The sequence below is a fragment of the Aulonocara sp. 'chitande type north' Nkhata Bay genome, linkage group LG13 (assembly GCF_057382095.1).
Source record: "Aulonocara sp. 'chitande type north' Nkhata Bay isolate Kocher_YH1m ecotype deep benthic linkage group LG13, A_spYH_male_GT1.1, whole genome shotgun sequence".
NCBI classification, from domain to species: Eukaryota; Metazoa; Chordata; class Actinopteri; order Cichliformes; family Cichlidae; genus Aulonocara; species Aulonocara sp. 'chitande type north' Nkhata Bay.
The window spans coordinates 2020854-2045378 of record NC_141356.1 but is presented as its reverse complement, the minus strand read 5'-3'; the positions used below and the strand labels follow the sequence as shown (position 1 = coordinate 2045378).

The window sequence follows — 24525 nt, the reverse complement described above, 5'->3', positions numbered from 1 at the left end:
CATGAAGTCTGGAGCCTTTCCAGCACACTTGGAACATAAAGTTCTTGGAGAAAGTCTTTTTCAAACTTTAATCTTTTAGTTCAGCATTTCACTCAATTTGAGGGAAACGTCCCCACGCAGAACCTGTGGAACTACATAATTAAACTTCATGGGAGAAGATGATTCCTTATTTAGATAAAGAAATTGGAGTCAAGACAGATGAGCCTAGAGAAGACTTTTTAAGTAATATTTTAATTACTGCCACTCTAAGGTGGAGAGCGAAGCATCAATTAATACTAGGATTTCTTTGAGCAGTCTTGCAGAGAAGATTTGGTGAGTTTATCATGGGCACAACCCACATATATAACTCTGCTGCTCATTTTCCTTACAAACGCGGCACTGCTTCAGAGGAAATAAACAGGCTTTCAACAGTATAGGATTAATTGCCAGTAATAATTGTTACAATAAAGAAATAATCGACCCAACACAAGTTTCCTTACTTTCTGTGCTAAGTTTAGTTAGGCTAAAGGAATGCTTGGCTCAACACAGCTCTGACTTTCTGCCAGCCTGGCCACTGTGCTGAAGAGAACCCTGGGGTTTTCTTATTTTCTTCAATCAGTATAATAAGATGTCTCTGTAGATTTATGGATTGCATTTGGATTGCATCCAGGTTAAATGAAAATCTACTGAGACACTTTGTGTTCTAGCTTATGGGTTATCTACATTAAGGTCCATATTTGGGAATTGTACCAGGGAGTCAAACACTGGGCTTTCTTTGTCAGGGGAGCTGACGTACGTCAACCTGCCAGTACAAAAATTGAACAGCAACATTTAAAAGCAAGATTTAAAAATCTAGTTGGTTTTGGTATGACGAGTAACCTTCAGTAATAGTAATAAATCACACAGCAATAGTACATTCAAGTAGTTGTAAAAAGCATGATAATATATTAAGTAATCCAAATACGTTACAAAATACACTTTGGGGCATGTATTCTGTAACCTGTAGTGGAATACATTTTAAAAAGTAATCTTCCCAACATTGTTTGCAAATTACTCGAATCTTTCCTAAATTGAAATGGTTCATCTCTTACGAGGTAGACACCAACTAGCATTTACACAATTACAAAAAGCTGGTGCGAAGAAAAAGAGAAAACAGAAAAAACACACAAAAGAACAAAAAAAGTTTGCAAAGAAAGAGTGAAGAATGTTTCAGCCCTACCTGCTGCCTGAGTAGGTGCGATGTCCTGGCCTGCATTAGTTGGAAGAATCTCTACTGGTGCAGGAGGAGAAATCCTCTCAACCACTTCTGTTGAACCAAAAAAGAAAACCACAACACAAGCCATTAGTTCTAGTATGTATGTAGTTTATTCTTAATTCATTCTATTTCAACATATTCATTTTAAAAACATTCACAATTTACTTATAGCTTAACACTGAACTGTAATTAACTGTTAAACTAGACTGCCAGACTGGTGTGTCTAAGCAACAGAACACCAAAATCATATAGCAAAGTGGTACCTTGGGTTTGTATAAGAGTCTTCACAGATGGACATGCGACAGACAAAATATAATTCTCATTGTTTGGCAAGGAAAGACAATGCAGTTTACAGCAACTTTGGGTGTATTCATACAAAGCTGAAGTTATAATGAGAGGTCACAGAGGACCAGACCAAATCACACCCACAGATATGCACAGACCTCAGTATGATAGCAATGCTTAGAAATGCAACTCTGAATGCATATCTCTAATCCGATGGTTAAGACCACAGGCACTGGGGAAAACAGTTTGGAGACTGCTCCACAACATGTGTAATCAATAATCAAATGCAATCTCCTTGTAATTGAAATGGTCCCTTCAAAGATGGGAACCAAATCTAAGATGACTCACAGTCAATTGTTGTCTTTAAAACACCTTTAAGAGTGTGAGAAAAGAGAGACACAACAATTGTTAAGACTGAGGCAGTCTGCGATCAGTTTTAATTACACGGGGTCAAGTTGGCAGTGCTCTGCATGCAATAAAATCATGATTAACTCTAAAAAAGTTAGATTTGTTGTTGTCTGTTGCAAATCTGGTGCTGTCTACATTAGAGGTATACAGGTGGATCACAAACAATCTACACATCAGGCACAGACTGGGCCGGAAGTAAACACGGTAAATTTATATACTTTATACATTTATAAATAAACAGATACAACTAGTTAATTTCATTAATGGCCAGCACTGTACCAACAGCAGTGCAGATTTGCAGCTCAAAAATCAGGGAGTGAGTAATGTACTGACAGAATAAAACAGTGTAAGCATAGTTGCATTGCTCTCTGAAGACAGCATGGTAGCTCAGCTCAATCAGGCTGAAGATCAATATGTTTATGACCTAAGGGTGAATGGTTATGTTAAAATTACTCTAGATGTTTGTGGACCTCACAAATGAGTCTAAAACCTATCACAATCCCATTAATGCATGCATTTTGACAGGCATGTGTTTTGTAATAGCACCAATCAAACCAAATAAATGAATGAAAGACACGAATGTTGATATGAAATGTTTACAATGAGTACAAATGTGACTAAAACCCTGAAACACTTTAACCCACTCGGCTCACAGTAAAAAAGAGCACGAGACGCATCGTCTTATCATCTCAGGATTCTCCTTCTCCCTCCCTCTCATAGTCCATTAAGTTTATTTCAAGTCTGTTTCATTTCAATAAATGCCAGGATTACTGTGGAAAAGCAAAATGTGAAGCTCTAAACAGTGAAAAGACTTAGCCAACATTCTGGCACTGCGCTCACAACGTCCCTCCTGTTTAAATAAATCAACACTGGTAGCAGCAACCATCACACACGTCTTGCAAAACAAGAGATGCTCTTCAGTGTTGATAATCTGTCTGCTTTCATAAATTAGACGGTGCTTAATTGCAAACTTTCCCCAATCTATTTGAGAGTGAGTGCAGTCAGTCGGACAGAGAAACGTTGCCTCCAATGTGGCGACCTGCAAAAAAGTGGCTGCCCAGAGGTTGATGGTACAGCACCCTCAACCATTGGGCAACTGCTTTTTGTTGCAAGACGACTTTGTTTCAAGTACTCGTATTTGGCCCCAGACAGCCAAAAAATTCTGTGCAATCACTTGCCAACCATTTTTTTCCCCTGGTTGCATGGAGGTTGTCATCCTGCTTCTACTCGTGTGTGACTGACACCTAGAAAAAGAGAGATGGGGGAACCACCAGTGGCAGGAAATACAACACTAGAGTGACTAGATTATCCACACTAGGTAACATATAAGGACAATGGAAAGGATAATATCACCTGATCTTATATTCTGCACAAATGTACTGAAGCTTTTGGTACAAACATCATGAATGACAGAATTTGATTTTTTTTTTTTTTACTAACAGAAAGGGCTCCTGCACAGGCACATTTATTTTTTGTCATAACCATCACTCATCACCTCAACCTGCTCCTGCAAAAATGTGATCATATGACCTCAACTGTTACCACTTCTTAATGTCCCAGGGAGTACCTTTGGCAAGAAGTTTAACAGGTTTAGAAAGGACAGCCTTGTGACTTTACAGAAGAGAAATTTCAGAAAACAAACAATTATTCTTGGTAAAAAGGCAGTAAACCCAGCAAAATTTACAATCAATATTACATTATAATGATTACTGCAGGCCAATACAAAAAATAAATAACCCACCCCCAACGAGCTTCTGTGGCCTACCCTCCCTGTGGAGGTATTCGATCATCATCATCTGAACAACTCTCATGTCAGCTGTCTTATACGTGGTTGTGGTTGTGTGCAGTGAAGTGCACCGAGACAGTATTCAAACGGTACAGTTTTTGAATAGTAATTAACTCAAACTTGAAATATTCCAAATAACTTACTGGTATTTATGAGATATAAGCAAAAAAAAGAAAAGATTTTAATTATTCACTTTGTATAATGAATATACAGTATACGGACAAAAATACTAGTCCAACTACACATGTGCCATGTACCTCAGCACTTAACCATCCTACTCTGTTCCTATATGGCTTTATGGCTAATTTGCTATGGTTCCTAAATAATTTCCAACAGCTCCGTCTATACTCTTTTACTTTACCCTATGATGCAAAACATATAGTTTCAACATTTTATGAGCATGAATTATAAAGGAAATTTACAGTAATGCTATATATATATATATATATATATATATATATATATATATATATATATATATATATATATATATATATATAGCCTTATTAAGGGTTTGCTGTAGACTTTGTGACAAGATGCTACTGAAGAGCATGCTGTCAGATGTAGCCCTTGCTTGTAACATGTGGTTTAAAAAACTTCTGATATTGATGGTAAAAATGTACAAGTTGTGCCATCAAAATAGGACTTTACTCACCAATCGGTGACATTTCCGTCGCTACAACAAAACTACAGTACAATAAAACCTGTGTGCAGTTAAGACTAACAAAGTGATCTAATACTGGGTTTAGATGAGGCAATATCAAACTGATGATGCCTATCCATACCATAAATAGACATCAGGGACATAACTGATGGTTTATTTTGTGTAATCTGTGGATACCAGATGACTCGAGCAGATTGTAAGATAATGTGCTGTTAGCACTGATCTTCTGTGCCCTTCTTTTAAATTCTTACTACCTCGGTCTTATCCCTCTGTGCATCCACAGCACAGAGAATATTTTTAAAAAACAACAACAACTCACTTTTAATGTTCTGTTTGTAGGCTTTTTGGAACCCAGTACAATTAGTACCATACATACTGCTTGGGATACCACTTTGTTTCCAGTAATTACCTAGTACCTCTTTTACAGTGATATTGTGTGTTGTGAAAAACAACAAGCTATATTTATATATATAACATATCATTGTCATGTCAATAACAAGTTTTAAAATGACTCAGTAATCACCCTCACTGAAACAGCACTCTTTTCAGACCACTGGATCATATTAAACCCAAGGATTAAAAATCGCTTTGTCTGAGCCCATCATAAGCTCGATGAGCTGAGTCTGAAACTGCTTTGAAGTTTAAAGGGCAAAGCAGGAACCTGGGTAAGGTGCCTCCATCTTGATAGTGGAAACACCCGGAGATAGCTGGGGCTGGATAGGTTCAACTACTGGACTAATGCTACCCACAGGAATTACCAGCTCCTTCAATGAAAAGACACAGACAACACCAAAGACATAAAATCAACATAGCACTGTATACATATACTGCTCAAAAATATTAAAGGAACACTTCAGCGTATATAATCAAGTCAATTAACCTTGGGATATTGATCTGGTGGTTAATCAGTTTCAGCTACTTTGGCATTAATGACTTTAACTACAGGCGCACTAGAGGGGCAACAACGAAACCAACCACAAAACAGGAATGGTTTTACAACTGGAGGCCACTGACATTCATCTATTCTGACTGTTTTTTCATTTGCCTAGGGTCAGTGTCACTACCAGTAGCACAAATAGTCCGACTCCTCCAGGATGGAACATCAATACAATGCTGGACGGTTTGCAGTGTTTCCTAGCACAGTCTCAAGAGCACAGAGGAGGCCCCAGGAGACAGGCAGTTATTCTAGGAGAGCTGGACAGGGCCATAGAAGGTCCTTAACCCATCAGCAGGACCAGTATTTGCTCTTTTGTGCAAGGAGGAACAGAGCTCTACAAAATGATTTGTGTGAATGTCTCTGACAAAACAATCAGAACAATCAGACTTATGAGGATGGACTGAGGGTCTGACATCCTCTAGTGTGTCCTGTTTTCACTCCCCGACACCATGGGGTGAGACTAAAGGGTTGGCATTTGCCATAGAATACCAGAAAGTACAGTTCTAATACCAGTGAACTCTAATATCAGTGAACCAGTGAAAGGGTTACATCCAGATTAACCCTGAGCGTATGTGACAGGAGAAGCCATAGAGAATGTTATGCTGCCTGTAACATCATTCAGAATCACTGGTTTGGCTGTGGGTTAGTGATGTCCATGGAGTCATATCCATGAAGGAACGCACAGGCCCCTACATGCTAGGCAACAGCACCCTGACTGCCATTAGGTAATGGGATAAAAATCCCTCCTGGTGCACGACAATGCCCGGCCTCATGTGGCAAGAGCAGAAATTGATACCATAGACTGGCCTTGAGTTCCAGTCTTGCCTGACCTAAATCCAATAGAACACCTCTGGGAGATGATCTTTCTGTCAGGCCGATAGCATCAGCCTGTGCCTTAGACTGTTCAGTAGCTCAGTGATATCCTGATATCCTGAAATCACCTGTTATCTCATTAGGAGCATCGAGTACCACTTCAAATTGTTCAAATGAAATGTTGGCAAAACGGATTAGCCTGCCACATCCTTCTTTCACGTTGATTATGGAGGGTGTCTTTGAATTAAGTTCTCTGTCATTTTCATTTGCATCAAACAATGTGGCATCCTTTCATTCCTAACACATTACCCAGTCCATATCTGTATTGATATCCGGCAAGACTTTTCCCCCACTGAGCTCTGATGTGTTTTCAAAGTGTTCCTTTATTTTTTTGGAGCAGTGCATCTTTAGCCAAGACTCATCATTTAAGCCTCCTACTACTTACGTCATGCAATGCAGGTACTGTGCTGAGAAGCAGATTAGCATTTAGCTTGCATGGCAACTGGCTGCAATTTAATCACAGAGCAAGAATAAACAGCTTGGCAAAAGGGAGCTAGAAAAGCGTGGAGTATCCAGATCTGGGGCCATGTCAAAGATTTCAGTCTGGTTCTTAAAGTCACATCAAAGATGTAGAAATTGACTTGCTGTTCAACTGACCAGCCAAAGTCATGCAGCAATGTTGCTGATTTCATGCAAATGTGGTTTTGAAACTCTTTTGAAGGTAAGTGTATTTGCTAAGCGTATGCAGGCAAACTGCTTTTGCATTTTCACTCTAAAGAGTGAAAAGGTACCAAACCTACCTGCTCTGGTGAACTGGTTGCTACTGACCAAAAAAAAAAATACAAACAAAAACTTTGAGTGAAGGTTTGTGATAATGTAGCGTAGCTCAAACTTTTTTTTTTAAATGTCATCTGACATTTTAAAAAAAAGTTTAAAAAAAAAACTGATTAGCTTGAGTGTCTTAAATCTTTAAGACACTCAAGCTAATCAGTCAAAAACTGTTTTGACATCATAAACACTGAATACCTTCAGACTTTGCTTACTGCTTATTAGCTGTTGAAATGTAAATTCTTACCAATACTGCAAGAAAAGTAACAATTGCTTCCCCAATCACAGCATTTTGGTAACACTTTATATGAACAACACACGTATTCAGCATTAGTACGGTATTAGTTAATACTTTATTCATTAATTATAAAGCTATATGCACCTTATTTATTCTCCTTGTCATCCATCATCATCTGTCGGTCAGAAATTCACAAGAATTGTTACTTTTCTTGCAGTATTGGTAAGAATTTACAGCATTTCAACACCTAATAGGTCTTCATACAAATTATGTTCAAGGTCACATAATCACAAGAATTCCCCTTATCCAGAACAAGATTCTTCTTATTACCCTTCAAAAATAAGGCAATTGTTTTATGTGAAAAGCCTCAATTTCATCAACATCCAACCTTTGTTTAAGTAAATGCTTAGCGACATATATACAGGTCCATGTTTGATGTTGTGAAAAGATCATAAACAGCACACACCACATTTCCAGGTCTCAAGATGACAAAAGTAAAGATTTAGAAAAAAAGCAAAATATCTCCTTCTTCCACCCAGCACAGCTTTTGCTGCTTCAAAGTACCAATATGTATGGCTGCCAGGTGCCTCATTACTTTCTGGTGGTATCCAAACACTAATCTGCACAGGTTTAGGGTGGTGGAATTTTGTCCGATTGTTTTTTGCGCCCTGTCCTCTGTGCCTGGAAAACTCTGTACTCTGCTCCAGCAAAGCTAAACAGTAATTTGGTTTCTGTCTGGCTTTGGCTAAGATGTTGCAAAGTTTCTCCTTCCCTTGGTGGCTGCCAAGCATGTCCTGAATAATAACAGGAGAGGATGAGGCTCTTCTCTCAGGCAGGTTTATCTCCCCTTTGCTCTCTTTTTGATGGCTTGCGGGCTGGGCTTTTAACAGGGAATGAGCGCTCAGTCAAAGCACTTTAATCCATGTCCTCTACAAACAAATGTCACAAGAGGGATGTGTTTCTCAAAATCTGGCTTCCTAATCACATGCAAGAAGATCATAAATCAGAGTTTTTAATGTTACTTTAGAGTTTTAATTTGCAAACGTGAGATTCCCGTTTATCCCACCGTCTCGGCATTTTTCACCACGACACTGATAAATTAATACCACACTTCAAACAGGAGCAAGTGGGTGTAATTTGTTACACAGCTTGATCTTTTTCACATTTTCGGCATTCAATAAAGTGCAAAAAACATTTTCTCTCTGCTGCACTGCATAAATGCAATCCATCAGATATATTTGTTGCTTTGACAGCACATTGAGTTCAGACACTTTAAAGTGTGCCAAATAAAATACAGCTGTGGAGTATTCACATCTTAATATCTCAAGTATCTAACTGCTGCACCGCAAATTCTGCAACAGAGGGCAAGTTGATGTCTTTCTGAGAAAGACGGTGGGTTTTTTCGCCCCAGATAGAGACTATAAACACTGCATAATATTCTGTACAAACAAGTCGCACTAGGTCCATATAATGATTTATTCAAAAGTAGCAAATCAAATGTCATAAGCCACCACTTCTGTTCAACAATGGTTGTTCATAGAAGAAACCAAAGAGTCACTCCACAAACACACGGCACCTCATAGGAGAGCCACCTCAAAAGGAAAAGGCTGAATCTGCACTCAGAGGACAAAGGGCCGATTTTGGACCGAGAAGACAAAAGGTTGGAAAAATAAGTAAATGAGGCCATCTGCATCTACTGAGAACAGCCATTGTTGAACACAGACGGTGACCAGAGGTGGGACACTTCATTACCGTACTTAGAATTTTAAGCTGTCTGTAGTTTACTCCAATATTTATTTTTCTGATGACTTTTTTTCTCCGTACATTTTTACACAAATATCAATGTCACTGAGAACATGCAAACTGCACGCAGAAAGACAAACATCAGCAAACACACAAACTGTTTGTGTGCAGTTTGTTTCACAGTGTGTCTGACGGTCCAACTGCTGCATTTCACAGGAAGAGAAACGAGTGAGCAACTTTATTTAGAGATGGAGAAAGTTTAAGACAGACAGGACAGCAGAGGAGAGGAAAAAGTTGTATTTAAAGGTAAGCGCTCAGATATTGGATGTGTTTTGATAAATTAAAATAAAATAAAATAGTTTTATACTGTGTAGCATCCTGCAAGCAACAGTTTAGTGCACAAATTTGAATTTAACCTAGTGATAATTAAATTCATTTACTGAATTCCACCTATATATCAATTATATATGATCTAGTATAAAGACAGCATAAATAGAATACTGTTAGTTAGGGATGGGTACCGGTGTCCGGTGCCATGATGGCACCGGTTCTGACATAAACGGTAGTAACCAGACCGAAAAGCAGCGCATATTTCGGTGCTTTATTTCGGTGCTTTTTTTTTTCCTGAGCTGTGATACACTTCTAGCCAATCATTTTACGTTTCCCAGGATAGTAGGCGGGGCCAGGTACGTACGTTCTGTTAGAGCAGAGCTACAGATTAAAAATGTCCAAGGCGAAGCGGTCAAAAGTCTGGCTGTACTTCACAGCAAAATATGCAAACTCAGCAGCAACAAGTGCTTTAAGCTGATACTGTGATACTGTCAAAGGAGGTAACACCAAGAATCCGATTAAACAGCTGGCGACGCATAGCATTTTTTTAAAAGCCGAGAAATGCGCCGTATTTGATAGCTTGCTGCGAGACCTCATACCGTGCACGTCGGGTCCAGTTATCGGACCCGGAGCAACATCCCCCAAAAACCCGAAGAATAGAGTCCTGGCCCCTAGCCCTGCCAGTGTAGCAGAAATGATGACAGATGATGATGGCAGCAGCAGCCGTTCTTCTCTGCGTGAGTCGCTTAATGTTGTTCGAGTGTAATTTACGTTGAGTAGAGTAAACATGATCATAGCTACATGCGGCTGTCCTCTTGTTTGATGGCAGATGCTCCCTTCACCCTGGACAAAAAGGCTAAAATGACCAAAGAAAAAGTGGGAAACAGCTGAACATGAGAGGTTTTTGGACAAAGTTTGTGTTTTTTCCATTGTTTAAGCACTGCTTCCAGCCAAGAGTGATACCATATATGCCCCATAGCTGCAGAAAAGGCTAACATTGTTATATTTTTACAAAAAAAAAAAAAAAAACAGCTGAACATGAGAGGTTTTTGGACAGTTTGTGTTCTCCATTCTTTAAGCACCGGTTCGAGCACCGTTTAAGCACCGGCACCATTTCAAAAGTACCGATTTGGCACCGGTATCGGATAAAACCTAAACGATACCCATCCCTACTGTTAGTGATACAAATCAGTCAAGATACCTCAATTATTGTGGTCCCAGACACATAAAATAAATAGACTAAATCAACTAAACATGCACTGGTAATTAGCTATTAATATTGCAAGACTCACCTGGTATAATCTCTTCCGGTGTTCCAAACGCCTCCACAGGTCTCTCTGGTGTTGGTAGGGGTTGTGGTGGGTCAATGGGCTCCTGATAAATTGGCTTATTGACAGGAGGATTTGGCAGAACAGTGTAGCCCATTCCACCAGGACAGATTTCTTTGAACTTAGCTGCATGACAACACATGACATGAGTAGTTAACTCTATATCTGTATTCTTAGAATGAATACAAAAGCACCAGAATAAAAACTCAAATAAAATCCACCATTTACCAAGTAGAGGGTACTTTGAACACATCTCTGGTGAAGAGAAAAAAGCATTTTATGCTCTACCTTCACACAACTTTCCATTTTTGCTCCTTCAAATCTATATTAAGTAAATGTCCTAGTCTTATCAAGATAACTTCCACCCTTCTCTTGTATAACAATATAAAAAGAGAAATGGAATGAGATATTACAAAAAGAGGAAAAAGTGATATTTAACTAACTAAGAATAACTAAATACTATTAAGCAGTCAGTTCCCACGATGAGATAACAGAGAACCCACCGTAAAAACTGTGGACTTTTCTTTTTCACTGAATAAAACACCTTAAAATTAGTAGAAAAAACAATTTAGAAATAGAAATGCATGACAGATTTTGATTGGAGTTACACACTCAGTAATGTTTCAGAAATGAGGAAAATCCCAGGCTGGGACATGTCCATATCCAGCCGATGTATTTTAGAATCCTAACTATTTTTTAAAACAGCAGTCCATCTAATATGAGTTGTATGTGTTGAAAAGAAAGGTTGAGCCTGTTTTGCGGCATCACAGGCTTCAGATTCAAGTCAGATTTGAATCCCAGCTTAAGATGTGCAGAAATTTCAGTTCCAACTTCGATTAAGTTTGATCACATGTGTGATCCTTGTACAAGGAAAGACGTTTTTACATAAACATCTTCACAGTTCATTTTTCAATCTAATGTTTCTCTTCATCTTAATTAGTAAAACACATGTGTAGCGCCTGCATAATGATATTATTTCTTAGTGTTGGTATCAGAATCCATTTGTACAACACTGCAGAGTGACGTATCACATGAATGAATAACCCTGACTCTTCTAACAGCGGACCTTGCAGCATGCAATTAAAACCGCCAGCAACGTGGCAAGACGTGTAACACGTGAAAGACACAGAGCAGCAATTTCTAGTTATTTTGTGAGCTTTGTATGACAAAATATCTGTTTTTTTCTGTAACTCGTGTTTGTTGCTTAGTTGAATATTCAAGATATAACCAGGAAAACACGCAGGACCATCACAAGGACGTCATTCTACCTGTGTAGCCTTGTTTAAATAAAGGATGTATTTGGAATGTTTCCGCATTTTGTTTGTTTCTTTTTTTGGTAAATTTACATAAAGTAAAGGTGGTCGAATGAATGAAGACAGACTTGTTTGTTACGCATGCTTTTAGACAATAGCGTGACGCTTTTCATAATTCTCAGTACAGATACATAATAGATAATCTTGAGTCATCGTCACAAAACATGAGAATTGAAAGCAACCTGAGACAGCTGTCGGATTAGTGCTATATAAACAAACTGAAATGAAAAATGAGATGTGGGTGCCTTCAACAACATAAGGGAATGCAACTACCTAGAAATACCAACCATCACTTTGTAATTAAATTCCACGAACATACTGAGATGTGTCGAAACAAAGACAAACAGGCAGGTGACATAAAACAAATTACTGCAAAAGGTTTTTCTATTCTAATCTAAAAGCAGCTATTCAGCCAAGCTGTGAAACCCATGCAGACAGAGAGTGGCAGGATAACAGACTGGGACATAAGTTCAAGCTCATCCCAAAGGACGGAGCTTTAGAGTTTGCTGATTTGCAAGGCGTAAAAGTAAATTATAAGACGGCTGAATAGTGTTTTTCATCGTGTTTCCTCCATAGAAGTCACAACAGAAGGTTTGGGGCCTTATTGGGACAGGACAACTATCTGACATTTCTCGGGACCTTACCTGTTCCTGGAGGGGGGCATTTGTCACAACGAGGGCCCCAGGCTTTGCCCACACTGCAGCAGCAAAGCTGTTTGCTCAGCTGGGCAGACACTGGGTGCAAACATTGCCTCCCCGAGCTGACCAAACGGAAGCAAGCCCCCTTCTCCTCTTGGATGGGTGTTTTGGCTGAAGAGGAGCACAGAAGGAGGGCAAAGAGGAGGGAGGAGGCGCAGGAAGTGGCACACCAAAGTGCAGGAGACCCAAACATGGAGGAAAGAGAGGATAAAGAGTAAAGAAGTCCCCTTCACCAGAGCAACCTCCCCCCCTCCGTCACAAACGCAGTCTAAATATATGTCTAAAACAAAACCAGAGTACATTAAAGAGAGTACATGTTTTACAACAAGAGGCTCGGCAACCACATTTTGGTACTGGTACAAATAGCTATACACACATTAAACACCAGAAAGCAAAGACCACATGATGAAGGAAAAACTTGGGGGAAAAAATGAACATTTTCATGCCAGTGCTTCATGCACTACCAAAGTGCTGGCTGAGATGAAGGCATGCAGAGAGTTTGGCTTGGTTTAAATGTTTTAGGGCAAAAATTAAACTCCACAAATAAATGCTGGAAACAGTTCTGACTGGAAAAGAGACAAACTAACGACCCCCACGGGGAACCCAGGCTGATTTCCTTTTTGCCAGAAACATTACCTGAAGTAAATCATTTCACTTAAGGGTTAAATACTTGACCTATTTTCCCAACAAATACCTTGATTAAAAACATCAGGAATGACTGAAGTAAAAGTCAGAATCAGGTTTGCACAGTTCATTCTCAAAGCTAGAAAAAGGTTTGTTTGATTTTAATATTTTTAATGCTACTTTTGATGCCATTTGAAAATTTGCACAAACCTTTAAATGACATGTATCATAGTAACATTTAACAAATAGTTTGAAGAATATGTGAGGTTGAGACTACTCGTGCCTGTGTGTGGAAATATCAAGCTGAAGTCATTTAGAAAGATGAATTCTAAGGTTTTATCTATCAGGACATAATAAACCTAATCTTCTCCTGAGCAGCTCTTAATACAGGTGAATACAAACTACATATTACACCATGTTCTTCATCAAAACTAAGCCAAAATGCTTCAAGCACAAGTGCACTATTACAACTTCAAGATGCGTCCAGGTGCTGCTAATCAAATGCACTCGACTGGCCATCAGCAAATCAGAGCACCTCTACAGAGAACACGTACGCTCCGTTTACCATGATGAGGTTAAAAAAACAACAAAGCCCTTCAGACAGGAACTGTGTCTAGGCGAAGTGTTCAGGAAAATTTCAACATTTAAAGTTCCCCGGAGCAAAATAAAATCAATTCGAATGAAATGGAAGAAGTCTGAAACCACTAAGATTCTTGCTACAGTAGGCCATCTGACCGAAATGACTTAATAGGCAAGGAGGGCCTTGGCCAGGACGGTAACTAGGAAATCAACAGCCACTGTGGGCTTTGTCTACAGAAATATTACGACCTGCCAGAATGAAAACTAACCCTGCTGCACTGCGCCGGTCTTGCCTTTATGGCAGAGTGAGCAAACGGAGCCCCTCCTCAGCAAAACGCAGATGTCACCCAAAATGCTCAAAGGGCTGTGAGAGCGTGAGAAAAATCTTTCTGTGGTTTGAGGAGACAGAAATTGGGCTATTTTGTCTAAATGGTCTGAACAGTGTTTGCCAAGAAATAGCGTGCTTGGTTCAGCATCTATTCATCATGAATATATTAGTGTGTATTCAGGATTTAGATAACAGAAGTCACAAAGCCCCGGACAACTGAGAATCTCACAGTTTAGGATACCGTATGCTTCAAACATATTGCCCACCTGTCCCCCTTACACTAAAGCAATGTAAGAATAAGTGTGAAGAAAAAGATACAGCATGAAAAACATGTAAATCATTGGGGTACTCTTTCAGTGGAGTGTAGGTTTGAGGAGCCCTCTGCTGTGCCTTTCAATCAATGAGTAGCAGTAACGAATGGACACGTGACTTTCATTAGCCACAGGAGGAAAAAAGGCACAGTCCCATGCACCAACCTATCTATCCTGGGGCTGTCAAAAAATTGATTGATTGTCAGATATTAACCGATACTGAAAGTTAATATCGATGCATCAGTATCATCATCAGTGTCATCTTTGCCTCCTCCAGTTCACACACAACTTCAGGTCCTCCCCTCACTACCAGCCTAAGTAGCTCACATTCACAATGCTAAACAACACTGTAGGAGGAATTTCAAGAGAGGTCTGTAAAGCTCCCATTTCACAATACTTAAATACTACAGTAGTAGTTACCATAAATATTAACCCGGCCCCATTTAACGATTAGCAGTTACCCAATAGCCAAATTAGCTGTCTGTTATCATCAACATAGCAGATGTAGTTAAAGATGAATAATTAATGAATCAATAATAAAGCTGAATGGGTTGCAAATGAAATATTTAGTCATGGCAGAGCGCATTACAGACACATGGAGAACTGGGTGGGTTACTGATTGCGTAGCGCGGCGGGGGAAACGTAGCTGAGTTGAGCAGAGAGTCCGGAGTGTGGAGAACTAATCCGAGCACATAAACAGCACATTTTGGAGCAGAGCAGCCAAATCAGATGGGTGTCAGGGCTGAAGAGCAGAGCTGAGGATGTACAAGCTACAGACTGAGGCAGAGCAGTGTGAATAGGTGATGAGAAAGAAAGGCTGCAGGCAGATGTGGACAACATGATAAAGTTGAACTTTTCTACCTCTACAATCGTTTATTAAAATGTCCTTCTTATCTTGTGAAAGCCAGTTGTGAGGTCAGTTGTAAAAAGCAGGCAGTAACTAGTTCAATATTTCATGGTGAGTTATTTTAGCATACCTAATACCGCACAAAACACACTGTTAATTTTTCCGCAATGTGTTTCCTCCACAAGAATCAAATAATTCTGATGTCTTTGTTTATTAGTAAGATCTAAAATACATTGAAATTATCTAAATAATTTATTAAATGAATAGAACTTATAAACTTGATATTAAATACTTATTTTGTTAAATCTAACTATATTTGGAAAAACTGGTGGAAAATACTCAATAATTGAATGTTATCAGTTATCAAGTATTTTCCTAAGTATCTGTATTGAGTTGGATAGTCTAGTTTTGTTTTCATGCTAATTTATATTACACTGCAAAAGAAAGGCAATACATGCTCATGGCATGTTTTAAAATAATAACTTTAATAATTGTGCTCAAGAAATTGCCCAACTGGCTACAATTCCCAGCATTTACCGACCCGTAATGAGATATTTCGGTTTTGGCTGTGTGTAACTCTCAGTACATGCTTTATATAACTTGAATACCATGCTTGCATGAAGATCTGAATGAAAATCTTCATGCAAGCATGGTATTCAAGTTATCTGAAGATCTGAATGTGCAAATCTGCATATCTAAGACCAGCATGCAAATGTAATGCAAGAATCTTTTGCTCAGTCTGACGCAGCTCCATTAGATCTTCTCTGTCTAGAATTATTGAACGAGCAACTGTGATGAAAAACTGATTGGAGGACTTACGTATGCACATGATGAACGTGGGGTCAGGGACATATCCAGGTTTACATGTGCACCTGTAGCTGCCCAGAGTGTTCACACAGTTTCCATTTGGACACACACCCTGTAGCTGGCACTCATCTAGATCTGTGAATTATTGAAGAGTTGACAGTTAATGAAAAGGTTTTTCAAACAATTTCTTCACCTTGCAGAACTAAACCCCCCCAAAAAACACAATTAACCACACTTGTTATACCTGAATTCATATACTTCCATTAGTGCATCAAGTACTATTCATTATTACTTTTCTAGTACATGAGTTTAGAATTGCAGTGCCTAAAAAATCTGCTGCTGTTAGTCAGCTGGCATTGATGAAACTATCAGTGCTGTTTGGTGGTCCTGGCTTTTAAGGCGAGAAGGGCACAGTACACATATACACATTGTGAAAACACGTTTGGACAGTATGAATAGCAAGGGTAAGTCTGGAGGTCTGCACAGCTTTGGTAACTATTGGTGGTTCAGTGGTTAGTATTTTCCACCCTCAGCATGCCTTCAGGTTCCAGGTTCAAATCCTGGCTGGGGCCTTGCTGTGTCCCCGCAGGAGTTTCTGCTTGCTACCCAAGCTTCCTCCCACAGCCCATGTCTGTATTGGCCACGAATGGTGAGGTTTGAATGCATGGTTAAAACGTGACCTCTAAAAAAGTGAGTACATTACAACTAAAATGTCAAATGTTGTAGAACTGTGTTCTTTCCTATGCAGCTCACTGTTAAAACTTTCCTTTTTGCTAAAGCATATAGTTAGGGCTGGACCAGGTGACCCTGGATCCTCCCTTAGTTATGCTGCAATAGACGTAGGCTGCCGGGGATTCCCATGATGCATTGAGTTTTTCCTTTCCAGTCACCTTTCTCACTCACTATGTGTTAACAGACCTCTCTGCATTGAATCTGTTATTGTTATTAACCTCTGTCTCTCTTCCACAGCATGTCTTTTATCCTGTCTTCCTTCTCTCACCCCAACCGGTCGCAGCAGATGGCCCCTCCCCTCCCTGAGCCTGGTTCTGCCGGAGGTTTCTTCCTGTTAAAAGGGAGTTTTTCCTTCCCACTGTTGCCAAAGTGCTGCTCATAGGGGGTCATATGATTGTTGGGTTTTTCTCTGTATCTATGAAGCGCCTTGAGGCGACTTATGTTGTGATTTGGCGCTATATAAATAAAATTGAATTGAATTGAATTGAATTAATGCTTTAATTTCCAAGTGTGTGAGTGATTATGGTCAGTGACACCAGTGTTGGTCAAGTTACTAGTAATTAGTAACTTGCATTTTTCGATGACTTCTCCAAGAAAGTAATCCCATTACTTTACTGATTACTTATTTTCAAAAGTAAGATCTGAAGTTTAATTTTGTACTGCAGAAAGAAATTTTCTTCCCATGCAGAGTGTACAGCGGACACAAATGCTTTTGTCACTTTTTACGGACTCAAACTAAACGATGCATAATCGTACTCTCTCCCACGCTCCATATTATCCACTGTTGATCTGCACACGTCTGTTGCTGCCATGGACGTCGCATGCGCTTACGTCATTGTCATGAGACACGGTTTAGTAATGCAGTAACGCAGCGTGCTTACGGGAAAGTGACAGTAATGTAATTACTTTTTTTGCAATAGTAATTCCTTACTTTACTCTTGAAAAAGTAATTGGATTACAGTAACGCATCAACACGTTTTCCAGTTTAATGGTGAAAAGGAGCTCAGCTGTTTCAGGTAGCATGTTTTGACAGCCTTCTCGGTTGATCTTTTTACTCCTGAGGTCCTTCATGCTCCGACTAAAACAACCTTTATGCAACAACAACCTTTTATGGAAAAGGAACGGAAACATTTGCGAGTCAGCTGTTACTGATGCTAAATCTCTGTCAACTGTAATTATTTTTAAACAGGAAATCCAGATGAACTCAACTGCCACCACTACACGGGACTATTATTGAAAAACTACTATGCTTCTTGCAAACATACAAACCACATCATTACTACTAGATCAATCGTTTTTAGAAAGTCTTACCAGTGCGTGGTATCTGCAATGTACTGCAGTAGTCTGTGGTTGTGAAGAGAGGGCTCAGCATGAAGGGAACACTGTTAATTTAGCATAGGTAGCATAGAGGCTAAGAGCTGTACGTAGTGACTAGACCCATAAGCAGTGGTATTTAGCCAGGATGACTCCTGGTTGTCTCTTTTGGTATCCCCAGATGACCAGACATATAAAATGGGTGGATGGTTCAGACTGTTTGTTCTTCAGCATTCGAAGCAGATGCTTGTGAATGTGTTTGTGTCTTTATTTTATATTTTGTGCAGTACCACACTTTGAATGTCATGGAAAAAAATGACTTCCTCTCCATGTTCTGAGCAGCCAAGCAGAACAGTCTGCTGGAAAAGGTCACGCTCCTCTTTTGTGGGTTCTTGTAAAAGAGTTGGTGCCACCAAACACTGGCCCACTTCCACTTTGCAGTTAGTGGTTTCTAGACTGTCATCAGTCAGGAAACACCCTGAACAATCAATGATTAAATTTAGCCTCAGATTAACACCACCCCTACACAGCTGTAACCTAATTTAAAGTGCATGCTGCATGTGTGTCTGCGATTCTGCTTAGCCCCAGTTTAGAGTCACTGACTCGTGGTTTTTGTGGATATCATTTCAGTAGGTTCTTTTTTAACTTAGACACTGGTGGGAAGTTGCTTTGGAAGGGCCAGTTTCTTAATTTGAATATAACATAGAGATAATACTTCTCAGCTCTATTCACACTTTTTGATGCAAACTCAATCGCAGAGTTTTAGAGTATCTTTAACACTTGTCACTTACATAAACTGCTTTAAATATTTTTACAACATTTAAAAATGCTGTTCCTGCCTAGTTGTAACCACATATAGGAGGCTTCCTGTCTAAAATAAAAGTTCCCATCAAGAGGCACAGAAGGGTAAGGAGAGGCATAACTCACAAGTTTGTGGCAATTTGTGGTATTTGGTCTTAAGCATCGGTCATACTGAAATGTTGATGTTTTTAAAAGTAGTACTGCAATCGTTTTCACAGTACACCGAGAGGCGTAATGTTAGTACATTTTGTGACACCACACCCGACAGTTAAAACAGAGAAACTTAGAGAAACATAATAGTCAGGTGATCACGTTAAATAATTACACCATAAGGATGGTTTGTTTTTCTGTTACCTAAAAGAGGTAGCAGTTTATTTGCTACCTGCAATTTATTGACATTTACTTTAATTTGTTTAATTGTTTACAAAAGGTTTGAGGTGTGAAATAAACTGCACTGGAGTTAGAAAACAAAACAAGGGTGTGTGTGGTTGGACGATGTGTTTGTGCCGGGGAGGGGGGGCACAAAGAGTTTCTTGTAAAACAAAGGGGGGGTCTAGGAAAAAAAAAGTTTGTGAACCACTGAACTACAGGGAATCACACGTGTCTTTACCACATTATTATAAGCTATATAAGCATTAGGATGTTAAAAACAATAGCATCAATTCTTACCTTGGCAATGAGAACTGTTGACTCTTATGTAACCCTGAGGGCAATCTATCAGGGGGAAAGCTGATGACGGGAGCATGTGAAGAGCAAAACAAAGAGAAGGAGCACATGTTAGTCACAGTTTTGAGAGCAAATGTCTGGGTTCTTATTCTGTAATAATTCCAAAATACATTTATGAGTGTTCATTTAAAGTCTCATAAAGCAAAAAAGCATAAATCATGTTCCTGAAGGAAAGAAACGTATTCACTCTAAAATTGTAAAAAATGTTAATTATGGTCAAGTTAACAGCGTACCTTTACCGTGGTTTAAGTGAAGGTACTGTATTGCATTTTTTTATATTTATGTATTTTATTTTATTTTTTTCTATGTAACCTCAGGTTGATAGTCAAATTCAAACATAGACTGTCATTGAGAATGAGAACCCAGTCAATATAAATATGTTTGTCACTATGCGAGCTGTTTTGCGTATAACTGAATTACATATTTAATCTCTGTAGTTTCAGCGTATTGCTGTAAAATGAATATAAACTATTTGTATCTTTAAACAAACAGGAGTGGTTGAAGAGTAGATACGATTTAGTTCTAAACCAAACAGACAGAAGAAAGAAAAAAATTAATCATATTAAATTATATAGAGAGATGAGCTGAGATAAAAATACATTTATTTGAGCTTCTTCACGCAATAAGATGAGCAGCAAAGCCTCTATTATCTGTAAAAATACAATGGATTCATTCATTGAAAAATGACTAAATTAAGGTAATGATAGTTAGTTAAGACAGGATACAGTGTTCAAAAAGAGTTATTAATGGAACCATGAAGGGTTGCAGGGAAGGAGGTGGACGTAGCTGCTAGAAGCTACTTAAGCAGCAACATTAGTACACAGGAAGTCAGTCTCACTGCAGTACAGCTGGACAAAGGAACCAGTGGGTAGGTGGTACCCAAATACTCAAAAGAAGATTGATATTTTGTTCTAGAACAAAACAAGGCAATGATTGTTTGACCAAGAAAGCCAGTCTATTTACCAGTTACCACAGTCTCCATCGCACAATGGACTATTTCACACCTAAATGTTTAAAAAAAGAAAAAACACCTCATGCCTCCACCATTCCTGAGGAGAGGACAGAGAGTGCAAATCTCTGGCCCTTTGGTGACTCCCACTAAAATGCTGGATATGAAAAGACTTAATCTTCCCTGTCCTGGTGTCTTATTGCATGTGTGCTAAAAGCAAGCACACATGCAATAAAAGCAAGTCTTTCAGTTCTGTTCTCTCCTATACGCTAAGAACTATATCCTGAGCAGCTCAGGTGTGCAATCAGTCTTTTTAGACTACAGATTCCGTGGTGTCCCTAACAGCTGTGTTTTACGACAAAAAAACTGCTCCTCGCTGTTTAACCAGATGTGTATGCGAGGCCCTGACAGATTAAAGGATGGATCAAAGACCTATTGTTTCTGAAACTGTTGTTTCCCTTGGTTCAATAAAAACTTCATTGCTGTTTTGTATACTTTTTTAAGACTGAACAATTAGTCAAAAGCTGCAGCAGGGAGTTCATCTTTGCAGTTTTGTATTAATATTTCCCTAAAAATAGGGAAGGCCAAGTACAGAAGAGCAGGACAGAAATCCTTTGACAATGACAAAGCTGAGGGAATGGATTGGACTGGAGTCACTGATTAATGCTGAAACTGAATCAACTCTGAAATGGGGACACAGGGAGAAGACAGGCTCAGATTTCTGATACAAGTGTAAGTTGAATACAAAAGAATGAGTGTGCACCGAGCTGAGCTACAGCGTGAGTTAAAAGACCTTTACAATACTATAACCTCAAATCTACTGAAGCAGTACATATATTTTTTGTGTCAATAACCAAAAATTTACAGAGAAATTACTTCTGCTCAGGAGAAAGGAGAAAACTTAACGTGGGCACTCCAAAAACTCAGGCTGCTCTGGACGTCTCACTGGTTTGGAAAGGTCATTTATTCAAAGAGAGTGAAAAGACTTCAAATAGAAAAATAAATAAATAAAATAAAGAGCCTAAATTCTTCAGTGGGGGACAGTGATCATGTCATCAGCTGTAAAGTATTGTAATCTTAGAAACTTTCTGAAACTTGTCACTGTTTGGACACTACAGGAGATATCAAAAATGAAGAACAGCTGAAAACGTAAAGTCTTGGGACTGATTTCAATGTTGACTTTTTTTCTCTACCTTCTGAAACAGCTGAACATTTTGATGGCTTCTGCAGCACAAAGAATACATTTTTAATGTATACTGAGTACTGTGAATTCTTAAATAGCATTCACGTTAATAATGTTCAAATTCGTGGCTCTCTAGCTTTCAAATCAGCGTTTTCGGATCTATGCTCTGCTATTAGATACTAGTTTAAATACGAATAATTAGTATCGAAATTAATTCAGCATTAGATTCGAGGAAGGACCTAATTCTTTGGGAGGGGCTCAGGTACATTATAACTTTCTGGTAATATACTGCCCCCTTCTGTTGACAGTTAAGGTTGTGTTTTTCAATCTAACAAACTGCAATAAGGTGTGAAAATCCACAATGTTTAAAACACTTACTCACAGCTATATTCCTTGCAAACACTGGATATGGATTAGGATGCTGTGAATAATACTCAATTTGCTGTTGCACACAATAACCAACATGTTGCTATCGTAACGATGAGTTTGCAAAGTGTGTTTTCACATATGGGTATTGATGGATTTACACAAAAGTACTACAGTACCACCCCTTTCCTCAGTTCAGCTGGGGATAATACACTAGAGAGCGTCTTTTCATGCTCTACATACAACAGCGCTGGCTTCAAAGACAAGTTCCACAGTTCTATAAAGGGAGTAGTGTTGAGTAGCCAGCTACTACATAAAAAGGCTGGCAATTCCATCCTCACCTCCCCCACACACTCAGTTTAGCTGGTACCACTTTAAACAGAGCTAAGAGGCAAGGGCCAGCACCACATGCTGCCTTGGCATTTAGTGCTTTTCCTCTCTGGAAGTAGCTGTTTGGGTGAAAGTCACCTGTTTGTTAAATCGACCCAGTACAAGACTCATAATGTTTCCTAGCTGCATTTTTATTTTGCTTGTCACTAGCTGAAAGTTATGGCTGCAAAAGACACATTGAGCTGTGTTGAAACATTTTTAGAGTGTGGGTTTCAAGCCAGCTGGATATTTTGCTTTGACTGCTTTTAAGGAAGCCCAGTCTGAAATTTTACACTACTTTGAAAAAATGTCTTGAGGCATCCCTCATTTCTATATATTTTGCTTCTGAGGAGCCAGACTTCGTTGTCATTTTTTTGAAAGCGGTCTCACTTTGACCGCCAGTTACTTTGGAAATTGGCTGCTTTTTCATTCATTTTGAGTCCAGTCATCAAACCTGAACATTTTCCAAGAACAGGCCTTTTGTTTGCTTGTTTTTTAAGCGACTTAACATTGACCTTTCAAACAGCTAAGCATAAAAATCAAGGCTCAAGGTAGCTCAAGGGCTGAATAAGTGTACTGTGTAAACACAACTTAGCAAAGAACCAGTTGTGTACCAGTTTCATCTGCGTTTGCTGCCAACATTCAAAAAAGAGCTTTCAAATGTTCTTAAAGAAGCCTGGAGATCCACTCCTGAAGACAACTTAAGGAAATTACAAGAAAGCAACTATTGACTTTCCAGGTGGGATTCTGTTTTTGTTATATACTCTATTTTCGCTGAGGTTTACACATATTATAACCGCTACAGCTATTTGCTGTTTACCTAGAAAAATATAACAAAATGAGTGTTAATTCAAGATTTTTGTGCAGTATTATATTTGAAGACAAACTAGTCTTTGCAGAATTACACTGATTATATTCTCATTAAAATATCATCTTACATGTCCTAAGACATGATATGCTGTCAGTGAGGATCTGCTGCCAAACACACAGCATGTAATATAAAAGGTTAATGAGGTTGCTAAGAAAGTTGATACAGCATTATCTCAATACCACAGTGTGAAAGGACACTGAGATGCTCCTCCACATGTTGCTGTAAAGGTTTAGAAAAGCAGGGCATTAATATCAGGCGAGTCAGCTGGATCGTCTTTCTCATGAACTGAACTGAACCAGTGCTCTTATTTATTCATAAAACACTGCCCTCATAAGTGTCAGTGCATCACGTGTAAGCGGCTGACTTTACCAGCTCTTAAAAACCAAGTGATTGTGTATCATGTCAGTGCAAGCAGCAGCTGCCAAGGTTTCCTGGGTCACGCTAGAGAAACATCCAATCCAACGCATTTCAGTTTGACTCAATTCAGTTTTATTTACATAGCACCAAATCACTGCAACAGCAAACTCAAGACGTTTTATACTGTAAGGTAAAGACCCTAAAACAGTCAGAGACAACTTCTCTGAGCAAGCACTTTGTGACAGTGGGAAGGAAAAACTCCCTTTTGACAGGAAGAAAGAGATTAGCCAGAGATTTTTAATAACTAATGATTAAATGCAGAGTGGTGTGTAAGCACACAGAGAGTGTAATGGAAAAGTGATTCTTGCTCATTCACAGCTTTTTACACATCCTTCAATCAACACATTTTTTCTAACCCCAACAGCACAAACACAGCAGAGACAGTTGCAGACAGGGTAGAGACGTCTATCAGTTACTGCTGCCTGTGTTGATATTCACCAGTCAGCCAAAGGTGCCGCGCCATTAACACAAGAATCCAGACGAATGCGTCATAAAAAATCCAACCCCCTAAGCTGTATAAATGTTTATGTGTTAAGTGGGGAATGACTCACTTTTGGAGCTATTCTAAGTGGCCGTTAGAAGAACTGAAGTTTTTGACGATGCATTGGATTCAGTTTGTAAAAATCTGAGGGCTGCCACTTAATTCACGCACACCATTATGTTTATTTGTGTGAGGCGCTTTCTGTGTTTGTGCTG

The 24525-nt window shown here is 39.1% G+C and overlaps 1 protein-coding gene across 8 annotated transcripts in view; it reads right to left on the bottom strand.

The window, feature by feature from the left end:
* ltbp1 (latent transforming growth factor beta binding protein 1) overlaps window positions 1-24525 on the bottom strand; it is a 136581-nt gene that overhangs the window by 35359 nt on the left and 76697 nt on the right. For 4 of the 8 annotated variants that reach the window (XM_086258230.1, XM_086258234.1, XM_086258232.1 and 1 more), the window contains exons 9-15: window positions 19618-19677; window positions 16114-16236; window positions 12552-12716; window positions 10559-10720; window positions 6928-6950; window positions 5039-5141; window positions 1199-1285 (exon numbers count right to left, since the gene is read on the bottom strand). In XM_086258230.1, coding sequence (XP_086114356.1) covers window positions 1199-1285; window positions 5039-5141; window positions 6928-6950; window positions 10559-10720; window positions 12552-12716; window positions 16114-16236; window positions 19618-19677 — 723 coding nt within the window. The remainder of the gene's footprint in view (window positions 1-1198; window positions 1286-5038; window positions 5142-6927; window positions 6951-10558; window positions 10721-12551; window positions 12717-16113; window positions 16237-19617; window positions 19678-24525) is intronic. The other 4 variants (XM_086258235.1, XM_086258237.1, XM_086258231.1 and 1 more) reach the window with 3 other exon arrangements.